The sequence below is a fragment of the Netta rufina genome, assembly GCF_964035555.1.
Source record: "Netta rufina genome assembly, chromosome: 1".
NCBI classification, from domain to species: Eukaryota; Metazoa; Chordata; class Aves; order Anseriformes; family Anatidae; genus Netta; species Netta rufina.
The window spans coordinates 21,140,680-21,154,904 of NC_140123.1; the positions used below are offsets into that span (position 1 = coordinate 21,140,680).

General features: G+C 40.7%; 1 protein-coding gene across 1 annotated transcript in view; it reads right to left on the reverse strand.

Moving 5' to 3' along the window:
* Positions 1-8,872, reverse strand: part of ATP8A2 (ATPase phospholipid transporting 8A2) — a 97,140-nt gene extending 88,268 nt beyond the window's left edge. Inside the window, exon 1 of the mRNA XM_084295087.1 lies at positions 8,808-8,872. Within this exon, the coding sequence (XP_084151213.1) occupies positions 8,808-8,831 (24 nt within the window). The 5' untranslated portion in view covers positions 8,832-8,872. The remainder of the gene's footprint in view (positions 1-8,807) is intronic.
* Between the last annotated feature and the right edge of the window lie 5,353 nt (positions 8,873-14,225).

Sequence of the window (14,225 nt, forward strand, 5' to 3'; positions counted from 1 at the left end):
TAGAGCAAGGACGCTTACGCTTGTCTTTTGTGCGTGTACATGTCTATGTGCATGTGTGTAACAACACTACTGTTCCTGAACCCTTGCTCCAGCTTTCTCCGCATTCATTGGCCTGCTGGAGTCTACAATAAGCATAAAATTGCTTATGTCACTCCAGTATGTATACTGGAAAAGGGCGATAAGTCTAGGGCTGTGCTCCCTTGCAAGATTCTTGGCAAGAGACTGTAGCTCTTAGTGGTGGAAATAACTCTCTTCCCAACATCAAGCTACTGAGGATGGCCACTGCTGGGTTTTATGCTACAAAGAACAAGGGTAGCATGAGTGGGTCCTTCACATTTCAGGCATTATGTTACAGACAACACTCCTCTGTCCTTCTTTCGTCTCAACCTCATTGAATCACGTATTTGCCTACAGAAAACATAGCCCACTGAAAGTGCATGCGAGTGTCTGCTTAGCACTGCTTTCACAATATTATTTTCTACAGGCCCCACCTAAGCCTTCTGATAAGATTACTATCATAGAAATACCAGCTCAATTGTTATACACAAATATCAGAAATTGTGCTCTACAAGACACAGCTGCATTTTGACTACTACAGACATCCAAAGGCACTTCCAAAATTTACAGCTTTCAGGTTAGAAACGATTCTTATCTTTACCATATCCACCAATGGAGAAGTAGCACAAGATACCAGCTTTGCTGCAGGCTGCTGCATGAACAGGAAATCAGTAGGGGATAGACTGCCCCAGATGACCCATGGTCATACATGGGATATTTGGGAAGGCTGTACTCCTTCCAGCCTCCCTGCTCCCAAAGCCTGTGCACCCACGTCAGTCTTAGCACAATATAAGCGAGATCATTTCCACTCCTCAGGGCTTTTTGGATCAAATTTTGACATAACACAATTGGGAAAAAATGATCTCATGAAACATATACTGTAGGGAGGAAAGGGAATAAAGGTATGTTTCAAATTGATCTGGAAATATTTTTCCCATAGAAAATAGTTAGGTTTGTCTCTTCCAAAAATGCAACCCAAACAGCACAGGGAAAAAACAGTGGTGTGGAACTCAAATGTAGTAAAACAAAGTCCCCCCCCAGCAAACAAACAAACAAAAAACAACGAATTCCAATAAAGTAAATTCAAATAAAAACATAACATGACCCTCCTGTCCCCAAGGACAGGAAACTTCCCAATAAAACTCCAAATATCTGCTATCTGGGCTCTCCTGAGTCCATCAGAAAACAAAATGACTTAAGTGTGACCAGAGCAAGCTATAAAATCACTAGTTCCAACTCAGAGTCACCTACTGCCCTTTGGAATAGATCCCATCTGTTATTCATGTTATTTTCTAAAGGAGTTACAACTTCGTTGATGGGAGCTTTAAATGCCTGTTAAGAAATCATCTTACATCCACAATTGCTCTATGACCTTTTCTTCTTTCTCTCTGAGATTATAAGAACAGCAGCATATTGCTCTTTTATTACTTTCATATTCTCCCTCCCACCCACCATCATCAATACTAGGCCATTAAGGTAACAAACTCCATGTAGGAAGAGGTAATTGCTCAGTGCCTGCACAATGCCTTCACCAGGCCTGGAAGCATGGCTGCTTCCTACAGATAACAGCCACAGACAGGAGTGCTGAATAATGAATCTGTGCAAGAGCAGACCCAAATTTCTTTCTATAGAGTTGCCCTCCAACTCACCCTACATCCCATAAGTAGCCCACTGTTAGCCTAAAAAACTGACTGGCAAAAGGTGTCACAGAGGCTGAGCACTTCTCAAGACACAAAAAAAACTGGTTGGCCATTCTCCAGTTATAATAATTTTAAATAATGTAATTAAAGATTAAAAGACTATCCTAGGATTAAAGATTAATCTAAGAGGTACTGAAAAATACTTGAAAGACAATGCAATCTTCGGGAATAGCCAGGACGGGTTCACAAGGGGAAGACGAGCCTCACTAAATTTCCTTTTATGACAAGGTTACCCATTTAGTTAATTAAGAGAATCCAGCAGATGTTATTTTTTTGGACTTCAGCAAAGCTTTCCATACTGTCTCTCACAGTACCCTTCTGGAAAAAACGTCCAGCATACAGCTAGAGAAGTACATAATGTGATGGGTGAACAATCGGCTGATGGGTTGGACTGAAAGGGTTACAAGTAAATATGGTTATATCACACTGGCATCCAGTTACTAGCGAAGTTCCCTGGGGCTCCATTTTAGGACCAGTTCTCTTTAATGTTTTCATAAATGAGTTGGATGTAGGACTGGAAGGTGTTCTGAGTAAGTTTGAAGATGATACTAATTTAGGAGGAACAGTTGACTCCATTGAAGGTAGAGAGGCCTTGCAGAGAGATCTTGGCAACTTAAAGAGCTGGGCGATCACCAACAGTGTGAGGTTTAACAAGAAAGTGCTAGATTCTACACCTGGGAAGGGGCAACCCTGGATATATGTACAGAATGGGGGGATGAGAGGCTGGAGAGCTCATCACAGCACTGCCAGCTGGGTGAAGGAAGGGATTATCCTGCTCTGCTCTGTGCTGGTACAGCCTCACCTTGAGCACTGGGTGCAGTTTTGGGTGCCCACAATATAAAGAGGACATAAAACTATCAGAGAGTGTCCAAAGGAGGGCAACAAAGACTGTGAATGGTCTGGAGGGCAAGACATATGAGGAGCAGCTGAGGTCCCTTGGTTTGCTCAGCCCTGAGCAGAGCAGGCTGAGGGGAGGCCTCATGGCGGCCTGCAGCTCCCTCACGAGGGGAGCGGAGGGGCAGGCGCTGAGCTCTGCTCTCTGGGGACAGTGACAGGACCCGAGGGAACGGCATGGAGCTGGGACAGGGGAGGGTCAGGCTGGGGGTTAGGGAAAGGGTCTGCACCCAGAGGGTGCTCAGGCACAGGAACTGACTCCCCAAGGAAGTGGTCATGGCCTTGAGCCTGCCAGAGTTCAAGAAGTATTTGGACAGTGCTCTCAGACACATGGTTTGGTTTTTGGGTGGTCCTGAGTGGAGCCACGAGTTGGACTCAATGATCCTTGTCGGTCCCTTCCAACATAGAATATTCTAGGAATCTAATTCTATGAAAAGAAAAAGTATTTTCTTTCACAGGGATGCACACAAACTCTTGTCATACACGTCAAACCCACACTGTAGAGCTGTTTGGTTTTCCTCTGTTCTGATGCAGACTACATCTGAAATGCTCTGATCCACTATGGCAAGTCATGCATTTAGCCTCTCCCTGCTTGTCAACATGGCTCAAAATATAGTCTTTTTTTTTTTTTTTTTGGGACATGAATATTAGTGTTCACTGCCTCTGGTAAAATACAGTAGCTGCTTTTCTAAATTTAAAAGCCAGCTGTTTCTAATTAAGAAAATACTGAGTAGGACGTCTTCCAAACATCTTCCCACGAGCATGCAGCAAGTCTTTGCTACTTTTAAATCCAAGAAAAAGTGATTTAAGGGAAATTTCGAAGGAGATTAAGCAATCCTGTACTCCACACTGAATCAAGAAACAATTTTTGAAGCACAGTCAATTACCATGGGACTATAATTCTATCCCGAGTGAAGAAGCTTGTTCCTGTGTTCCTGGACACTGCCATACCCCACTCCAAAACAACAACAACAAAATCTAGATAATCTGCCGGTTATGCCTAAGTGTAAATGTCTTGTGTTGCACTGTATTTCAATTTAAGCTACTGAGTTGTGTTTAAACTTGTTAAAAGCTACCTGATCTCAAAACAGACGTTGGCCAGACAGTGTGGCTAGTGTCCAGCTTTCATTACAATACTGAAAGAAAAACAGCTGACAACTTATGCATGCTGTTTGTACAACCTGTGGGGAGCAACTTACCTACAGTCACTTTTGTATTACTCATCCATTGAACACACAAGCCCACCAGCCACAGGCTAGGGCAGGGATAAATGCCAAACGGAAGGTGGGCCAAGAAGAAGAACCAAGAGAAATTTCAAGGCCAGCTGACTGCCCTGTTGTGCACTGCCAATTTCGTCAATTCCTGAACCAGAATGAGTTTTTTTGTCTGTGGCTTAATCCTATTTTTACATGGCACTATAAGGAAATGCCAACACAGTACTGGGCATGGCTGCACATACCATCCTGCTTTTATGAATTAATTTCAAAGGAGAAACAAGTCTAGGACATCTTTAGTAAGTACTTAGGAGAGATTTACCTCAGAGTTGACAAACACGTCAAGTGGCATGTTTTTGTGGGGTTAGCCTCCAGAAAGCAAGCATGTTTAGTCTCCTCATTTCACAATCAAAAGTTATTAAAAACATCAATTTTATCCCTATCAATTGTTTCATCTCTTTTTGGTGTATCATACAGAACAACACCAGGGACCTAAAAATGACATTCATTTCTGAAATCCACATGTGGATCATAAAAACAACCAATCTACTCCTTCAACAGATGCTTAAAAATATATGCATGCTTCATTAGTCTAATTTGTCTACTCGGAGCATAGTCCAAAATTGCAGAGAAAGTTCCAAAACCACATCAAGTGCCATGGAGACCACTGTGCATAATAATAAAAACAAACACCATCAGCAGGCATTAAGAACCTCGACTGGCAGGCAAAGTCTGCTTTTTGAGTAACAGCTGAATGAAGAATTTCCACAGACCAAAACACTGACACCACAATGTAATGTGCAACTGATTGCAGACAAACCACAATCAAAGCGGCCAATTTTCTAATGAGCGCCAAACACCGCAGAAATATGAGAAGCCAAAGAGAACAACAACTGAGACCTCTGGAAAAAAAACACGTCTAGTGTAGAGAAAAAGGCAGAACTATTCTGGAAAGCATGAAAATTTACACTAAGCTGTCACTATTTCAGTACAGATTTGAAACAGCAGTAACATGAAACCTGTTTATTCTGTTGCAATAATGACTATCATCTTGTCTTCGTTTTATTTTGTTTTTGTTTGTTTTGTGTTATTTTTAAGCCTTCCCATGCAGGTTTCTCACAGGCTTTGTCAAGAACTGAATCAGCAAGATTTAAGAGAATTTCAGACTGGAGGCCAGCTAAAAAAACAGCTTTGCAAAGTAAATTAAACCCTCTAGATCACCTTCCCCTCTCCAAACCAAATATCTACTGCAATAGCTACGGTGTATCTGTTACGCTAATGGCACACCCATAGAAAAGAACAGGAAGGTTTCCTAAGAGAGGGAGAGTTGTTTTCTGGATGAGCCACTAATTTCAATAAGCACTGCTACTGACATATTACATGGGATCAACTGGACATGTCCACTACTGGGATTTTTTAAAAAACACCCTGTCAAAGATGATGCACATCTTTCTTAAACTCTAAGTAAGTAGTCAAATAACCTAGCAAGAATCTGATGACTTAGTTGTAGTTTAAAAAGTCTCCTGATAAAGGATTCCATTAGAGTTAGAAAAGGATTAGAGTGACTCCTATGTTCAGCGGCTTCCACTACGCAGAAGCGGAGCTGTTGGCACAATTTATTCTCAACAGAGGTTGTAAAGAAGTAAAGGGAAAGTGCAGCAGCTCCATCTGCAACACCTCCAGCTGTGATGGGACTAGAAGGCTCCTATGAGGAAAGGCCTTACGAATGTCGCTCCAAGATCGAGATGATGTGTTCCAAATTCAAAACGATTCTTAAATCCCAGCTCTGAGCTATGACCATATACATGTAACACAACACAAGAATATAAAAATCTAGAAATTAATAATTTGCACTGTGGATTAGCCACAATCTGTGACCCTCTCAAAAGCAGATTAAAACCCTGCTCTTTCGCCCCCTTACTCCCTTAAGTTTGAAAGAGTATTACTAGTTTTCCTGAAGACATGTCATTAACGATAACGACTCACAAAGCAAAGACAAAACACTGTGGAAATAAATAGCAAAACTTACAGCTCAGTAGTAGTCTTTTCTCCGTCCAAGAGCCAATACCTGATGCTTTGGAGAGGTGAAAGGAAGGACCCTCCCTTAAAACACTATACATAGTATTTGAGCTTGGGGAGGGGAAGGAGGAGATCTGTTGTTCTTCATCTTAGATAATGTATGGATCAAGAATAAAAGCTTTCATACACATATCACATCTTCATATATATGTGTACATACACATGCTTTCATAGCCTGGTATCTATGTATGTGCATGGGTGGGCCTATGTGCACACAAACTTTGATCCCATACAGTGTAATATTATTCTCAAAAACCCAAAGTATGCTGCAAGTCCTATGAAGAAACATCCAAAAAATCTGAGCAGCATTTCACACACACACCTGTATGACATATGGAAGAAATGTGACCAAAAAATTCTTTGATCTTGCATTACTGATACTATTAAAGGGAACTATTATTTGTGTATCTGAAAAAGTACTCCCCCAAAACAACCAGCATACCAGATGTATATGGAGAAGTTCTACTAAAGACTTCTGAAATTTTATCACTGCTTTGTCTTATTATGTTACTTGCATTCTGTTGTGAAGTACTGTAGCAGAAAAAGAAGAAATATGTTGACTCTTTGACAGCAGAGAATAACTAAGTTGCTTCCCTTTGCCCTCCAGGAGGGGAAAAAATGGTATTATTTTCCCTGTGAGAATGCTCAAGATATAATGGGCAAGAGAAAGAAATACTTAGTGAAAATGGTTTAATAAATCCCAGCAGAAACAAAGCGTCTTTTCACATACTTAAATGTCTGCAAGACTCCATGCTGACATTTGACGAATGGGCAGAGTAAAATGTTTTGCACATTCTATGCCTTTTACTCATGGCACAAAGTCCTGCCTGGCACTAAAAATGTACTACAGTTAAAAACAGCTCCCTTCAAGTGCTATTGCATTTTTCTAGTATGAATATCTAGCAGTTTCTGGAATTCAGTTTATTTAAAAATATAAACACACTAACAAGATGTTTAAAAACAAAAAGTAAGCTTTTTGACTCTCCCATTTAGCTTTTAACATATTTTGACTACTTGTAAATACAGAAAGACAGACAGCAGGAGCCAAAGAATACCTTGAGTCTGGGAAAAAGTAAAGAGATGCGTTTTACTGACTACAGCCTAAGATGATCTCAGCTCATTTCACCATAAACTGATATTATGACAGCACCCAATTATTCAAGAGCCTTTGTTTAAGTTACTGCAAGTGGTAAGCAAATTTCTTTAACCTTAGAAGCTTTCACTGATTTTACAAAATCAAAAAAAAATCCAGTAATCCACCAAAATATGTCATCTAAAACTTTATCCAAAACCTTTTTTTTTTAACCTCGGCAAGTTATTAGTACCGCTTCTTGAGTCATAGCCTCAGAAAAAAACAATTTAAACAAAGTTTAAAGTTGAAAATTTTTAGAAGGTATTCAAGCAAAACTAAAACTTCAGTAACGCGAAGCTTTTGTTCAAGGGCCTGCAATTTCTGTTGGAGCAAAAGATTACCAACTCAATGAAAAAAATGGGAGCTAATTGTGGGAGGAAAAAAAGTGATAAAGCTAAAAGCTGATAGCCTGACCCTTCTCATAAAAAGGAATAGCTCACCTTATCATTTGTGTAGGAGAAGGTTGACACATTAATGGCAGCACTACAGGTCTGCTGTGGAGGACAAGCAGTTCATGGCTCTGCGTGATACTCAGTCGAATTTCTGCCTGATATATGGAAATATGAACTACAGCTGCTGATGCTGTATGTGCCATGAAAGTCATGTAGGACACCGTGAAATACTATCAAAGCAGTGAGTTTTTGTCTGTTAGCCACTTACCTGCTGATCGCAGCCTGTCAGCTGCCACTCCTTGCTGCAAAGAGCTGTCTGAAAACCTGTAATGGCCTCCGTTATCCCCAGTGCTTCAGCAGCATATTAAACACTGTGTGTTAGGCCACAGCAGGAACAAAATGATGACAGACTGTTCTTATTGAGTAGAAATGTGAGAGTAACTTCAAAAATCTCTAATTGATTTCTTTACAGTTGGATTTTTTTATAATTATGTTCTGGTACACAAGGGTGATGTAAGTTAAATATGCTTCAATTCTTTGCTAAAATTTTTTCTTCTTTCTGTATCATAAACAGCATCCTTGCTTTAAATACAACTTTAAACTTTTTATCAAACACTCTTTTCTGGTCGTTTTGAAAGCAGTTCCACTCGTACAGAATATTTTTTTTGTTACTGTATACTTATTAAGTCCCCTGTTTTTACTGGAAGCCCGCTATTTTCAATATGCACGAGGCATACTTTTGACAGCCATGTGACTCAGTGCGCTCACCACAGGTTGAGATGATGACACCAAAGGGAAAATTTCATCACCTGGAATTCAGCTGACACTGGAAGACCAAATGAAACATTCCACTGGTGTTACACAGACCAGTAATGGATCAGCTTCCCTTCTGACCATCTCATGCTATCCTCAAGTCCATTCTGGTTCATTTTAAACAAATGCAGGAAAAAAGGATCAAACATGAAAACACATGGAAGACAGAAACCATGGTGAAAAAAATACATAGCAAAACCACTAAGTTTGTACTTGTAATTTTGTAAAAGATGAAGCCTAACTAGGAAAAAAATAAGGAAAGAGCCACTGCTGTTCAAGTGAACTGAGACTTGCATATTTGTATAGTATGTACAGTGCATATGATCACATCTGATGTCACCTTTTGAGAGAAAAAGAGCTCTTTTAATGAGGAGATGAAGTTAAACGAATGCAGGGGTTTAAAAAAAAAAAAAAAGTTGTTAAAATAGTGTAGTGAGTATAATACAATTCTTTACAAGCCTCTTGCATGCGTCCGACAGCAGGCCCGGTGCTGAGCATCCCCACGCCGCCGAGCCTTCGTACTGACCTGCCCGAGCATGTCAGGTGCCATGGGGAACGTGGGCCAGATGGCCGAGTAGATGCCAAAGAAGACCAGCCAGAGCAGCATGCTTCCCCAGACCGCCAGGTGACTGAACTGTCAAGGAGCAGGGAGAGAAGGAGAGTCAGCACAGCGCGCTTCCCCCTCCCGCCTCACCCACAGACACTTTTCTGTTCAGGTCTCTGTCAGCCTCACGCAGGCCTGTCTGCTGCGCTTGGTCTCAGGCCAGTAGCACAGGTTGTTTAAACAGCATAAACCAGCTCTCCTCTTTAATCTCTGCCTCGCGACAGGGCAGGCAGATAGTCTTCTCAGCCAATCTGTCTTACTCCCAGCTCCAAAAACTCACCAGATTTTCCTTAGTGCTCTGATTTCTCTCATCTAGCTCCTGGTTCCCACTGCACACATGCCAGGTTCAACACATACATCAAGGTAGAATTTTTCAAAAGGCACAGGTTAAAGTTCATCCTGACAAATCCCTCGTGTCAGATCCCCTGTGTGCACACAGGTCACGTGCACCACTTGCATACCTTTCCCTGAAGAAGATTCAGTGTTGTGTGATACACCGCCACTTAAATGATCAACATCTACTGATCACCTTTGCTTTTCTGCCTTAAAAGTGCTTTAGGTGATTTACAGATATGCAATGCAGTTTACACCTTTACTGGCTCTTTAATCTGCGGACTAAGAGTAAATAAAAGTGGTATCAAAGTGACCAAGAACACGTCCAGTACATGTTTCATTTCAGTTCCATTAAGGAACGTCATTTCTTCTACATACCCAAACTGTTTTGCCGTTCAAGATGATTTAAGCTGTTTTACTTTTACATTGCAGTGGATGGAATCAGTAATTTTGGTTGTAACAAGCAACTGAGCTCACTATTGGCTCCAGCTTTTTTTGGATACCAACAACTCCCGCGGCTGATGACTTTGGCTCTAACTCAGCGAAGTACCTGCATAAATCTTAATTACTAAACACACGCGGATTTAGGAACACGGCAATGAATTCATGCACTGGTGGCTGCGGTGGACACACGGTCCGTTTGTTTAGCTCTCAGCTTTATGCTTTCTATTTGATGATTTCATTTGCCTTTTTTTTAAAACAGCAAGCCTGACAATCCAAGTGTCTAATATTGCATTTGTGAGACAAACACCGATTTCTAGAGGGAGGAGAAGAAATCGCTCCTTCCCTGGGAGCATCCTCAGAAAGGTGAGTCCTTCCTGAGCACAAGCAGAGCAAACAAACAAGCGGGGAGAGCCTGCAGCACCAGTGCAGACTGGCGGATAGCTGGAAGCAACTGGAGACTGGCTTACAGTGGAGGCATTCATCCAGCAGAAGTTAAGAGGCGATGGAAAGAACGCTCTTCGAGGCGCTCTCGGAAAGCCGAAATGTTGTTCAACCCTGAAAGCTGCTGGACTAATGAGCAGGGCATGGGATAGGCCCCTTCCTGGAGAGACACTATGGGCAGGAAGATTACTTTTCCAACTTTCTCTGTTTGCTCTTTTTCATCGAGGAGATCTGACCGGTAACTGCTTAAGGAAAAGTTATTCTGATCCAATTTCAAGGTGAATGAAACTAACACTAGGAGATTTTTTTATTGCTGTTATTTTTTAAATTTGAAGGAAGCGAGGGGGATTTCACCTACTTGATGTGTTTGCTCTTCTGAAAACAAGGACATTTCACATCACTATGAATCACTGGCCAGAATAAAGGCCTCCACAGTGCGGAACTGTGGTGCTCAGCTCCTCATAGAGCAGCACTGCAAGGCTGCTGCAAGAGCTCGCTTAAAGAAGAGCCAGCCCCATGCAGTGGCCCAAGAACAGCACCAGCACTGCTCTCCCAAAAGGACCTTTCCCTCAGTCACAGTCTTCCTTTCGAACTAGTGGGCAGAAGGCCTAGGAGAGCTTGGGCTGATGCTTCCAAACTGCTAACTCCTACAAGCTTTACGATTAAAAACAGTAAAGAAAAGCAATCAGGGAAAGCACTGTAAGACGTACTCCCACTTTGTAGTATTGTATTTCTGCTAGTGAATTGTCATCTTCATTTTTAGTCTCACTACTCTCCGGTTCATTGGTAGGACAGTTCTTGAGTTTTACAGCTCTTTGTTTTGTCCTTTCCAGCTTAGCAAGTCTTTGCTCATTTATTTTTCATCATCTTCTCATGGTAATCTCAATCATCCCTTGCCATGCATCTCCCTTCCCACATCTCAGGCTTGTAACTTGGTGGAATTTATTCTCTACCTTTAAAAGGCCTTCTGCTTTCAGCAAGAGCCCTCCTTGTCCTGTTTGAAATCATTTCTTGAACACTAACCCTACCCACCAAGCTTTACACTGTTGGTTCTCCACTGATCTGTCATACATTTCTTAAGAAGTAGCAGGCAAAGCAGAAGCTGGTTTGTCAGATGTGTTAAATGGCAGTCAGAAAATGAAATCCAGTGCATAAGAAATTAGACACACTGTGTATCTATCTTGTGCATCCAATTTATCTGAAGCAGCTTCAGTAGCATGGTAAAGTATTTAAGAAAGCTGTATTTTGGCACAAGCCTACTGCAGTATTGTAGATAGGCAACACGTAACACAAAGCTGCTCCACACAGCTCTACAGTGCAGATTTTGTTATGCAAGTGACTACTTCTACCAAAGCTTTTCTTTCCACACTACCTACTGGATCTACCAGACTCCCAACTACTCTGAATCTGTGTTATTTATTTAAAGCTTTCAGCTGAGCCCATCATGTTCTCCCAAGTGGCAGTGTCCCTCGTGTTCCCTCAAACAAATTGGATGTAACCAATCCAGTTGATGATGGAGGAGAGGCTTAACTCAATGTTGTACATTTAATACTCTTCAAGTAACCTCAAGATTCTTTGTGTGTTGATTCACTCACAGCTGAAATAATAATTGCACGACATCAGATTTCAAGATGATGAGAGTCCCTCGGTCCGAGCAATGAGACAGGAATTACAAGTATATGTAGAAAAAGTTGATTCTGAACACAAACACTTTTCTGTGAAGAACAATAATTTCCTGTACAAATGCCAGTGCTAAAGTACGTTGAGCTCTACTAAACATTATGGTGTCTTTTAAAATAAAGGTATGAAAGAGGGGATCATGATTATCCCTAGGTGATTGAAAAGACACCGCGTACTCAGGGAAGGGGAGAGAGGAGGAAGCATCAAATAATTCGTAATATAACAGGATCTAAACAGGCTCACAGGCCTCCACTGCAGATTTTAATATGTCCTCTTCTAGTGCATGGGGAATTAATTTATTTCTAAGTCCTTTTGCATTTTAAAAAATTAGTACACAACACAGAACTGGCACTTAATCAACAACAAAAAAGAATGGATTTTATTTTCAGATGACAGAATGAGGCAGAAAACATTAGCATTTCCCTAATAATTAAATAATCCATGCAGATAGCATTTCATAACATTCAGAGCAGACATCAGCTCATTAATCTTAACAATTCCTCTGTGAGGAATGAAAGGAAACATTTTATAGCTAATAGGGGAAATGAGGTTATGAGATTTAGCCAAGCCCCTCCAGGAAACTGACAGAATAAGAATATGGGGCTCTTCAAAACACCCTGGTCTTGAGGCAGGATGTCTTAGTATGTCACACAAACTAGATTCCCATAAAGTACCACATGTAGCTGTGGAGACAAAAGGACTCCACCAAAATCAAAAAGATTCGTGTTTTCAAGGGACTGAGGGAAGGAAGGGGTGAAAAGTGTTGAAGTGTCATCAACATAGGAGCCCTCCCTACTCCGCATATTCTTTGGAGGTCAGTGCCCTGGCAGATTCTGACACCTACCAGTAACAGAGCACTCTCTTACTGCAAGTAAATGACTCACATCTAGGAATCAACAAAAAGGGTTTAACAAACATACCTTATTTCTTACTGAAAGTTTGCAAACAAAAAATCTCAGCCAATGTGAAGTCACTAGTGCTTTCTATTAGCTTCAAAGCCCATTTGTTTATCCTTGGGCAGACAACTTTTATTCACTGTTGCATTAACTTTTAAAGAAGTTACAGAGTAAAGAGATGTTGTTCTTAAACTGTTTTCTTAACCAGTTACAGTAGTATGTTAATTTGTAGAAAATATTCTAAATTTTCAATATTTAGAGATGTTTGCAAAATGCTTTTAGCCTTCTCCTCTTCCCACTTCTGATAGACTGACTGTTTTATCATGTCATTAGAATGTGTTCATTCTCCTCTCCTCTCGTTAGGGAACTTACTTTATCCTTAAATCAAAGAACCAATTTAAACACTGCAGTCTGAAATCATTTTTAGTACTTCTTTTCCGTATTAATACTAATCAGGGAGAAAGGTACACTAATAAAATAAGAGATACTGAACAGCACTTACTCTTGTCCATGCAGTTGTTTCCAAACCTGCTTTCAGACAAACAGTGACTACAACATACTGCAAGGGAAAAAGAAAAAAAAAGTGCAGTATTAGCACTCTCAAATTCATAGGTGTTCACAGCCCAATCTCCCCTTCACACCTGAAAAAGGAACTAGCATTTAGTAGCACCACCCCACCTCTCAGGGACTTGGCAGACTGGGGCAGAGCAGAAGATACTGTCAGTAAACGTGAAAAAAAAAAAAAAGTGAATAAGGGAGAAAATCATGGTCACAAAAAAGACCTCATTTTATTTTACAGTTTCTTCTGCTTTACATCATTTTTGATGATAAAAAAAAGAAAGTAAAGATATTCTACCATTCAAAAATGTCTTGAATAGATAAACTTACAGTGTAAACTATGTTCCCAACAAATAAATAATCAATTCCCTGTCCATTTGTGAATACAGCATCTGAAAAAGAGAAGCAATTACATTTGTTAATAATTTTATCAACAGAATGGAAGACACATCAAGGAGATTTTCAGGACACTAGACAATAACTGGTCTTAATCTCACTTTTTGGACTGTCTAAAAGCACTTTTAGAAGCCGTGAGCTACTGGTAACGCAGCAGCTGTGCTAAACAAGACACGATGCTCAGACAGAGCATGTATACACAGTCCCAGTTGCCAGAAGCCATTAGCAGAAGGGGAAATGTAATTTGTCTGCAGGAGCTGAGGTACATCAGCATCACTTTTTCGGTGGCTATCTATTCTGTACTGCTCACTGACAGCTCGAACAAATTCCATTATTTGCTGTGGCTGTGAAGAAAGCCTAAGATCTGTGGTGGAAGAAAGTTGCATTAAGAGAAAGATGCAAACGACTGATCTCCAAAGAACACATATAACTTCTAAACTGTCTTACTGGAGGTTAATTCAGTAACTGAACAGCATTTAGTCCTCCACACAAGCTTTCTCTTAGTCAAGTGTGCAGAAGGGTAAGTACACGTTAATCTATCATTTGGAAGTGCCAACCTTGGCAATGCTTCAAATGTCTGTTTAGTCTTTCT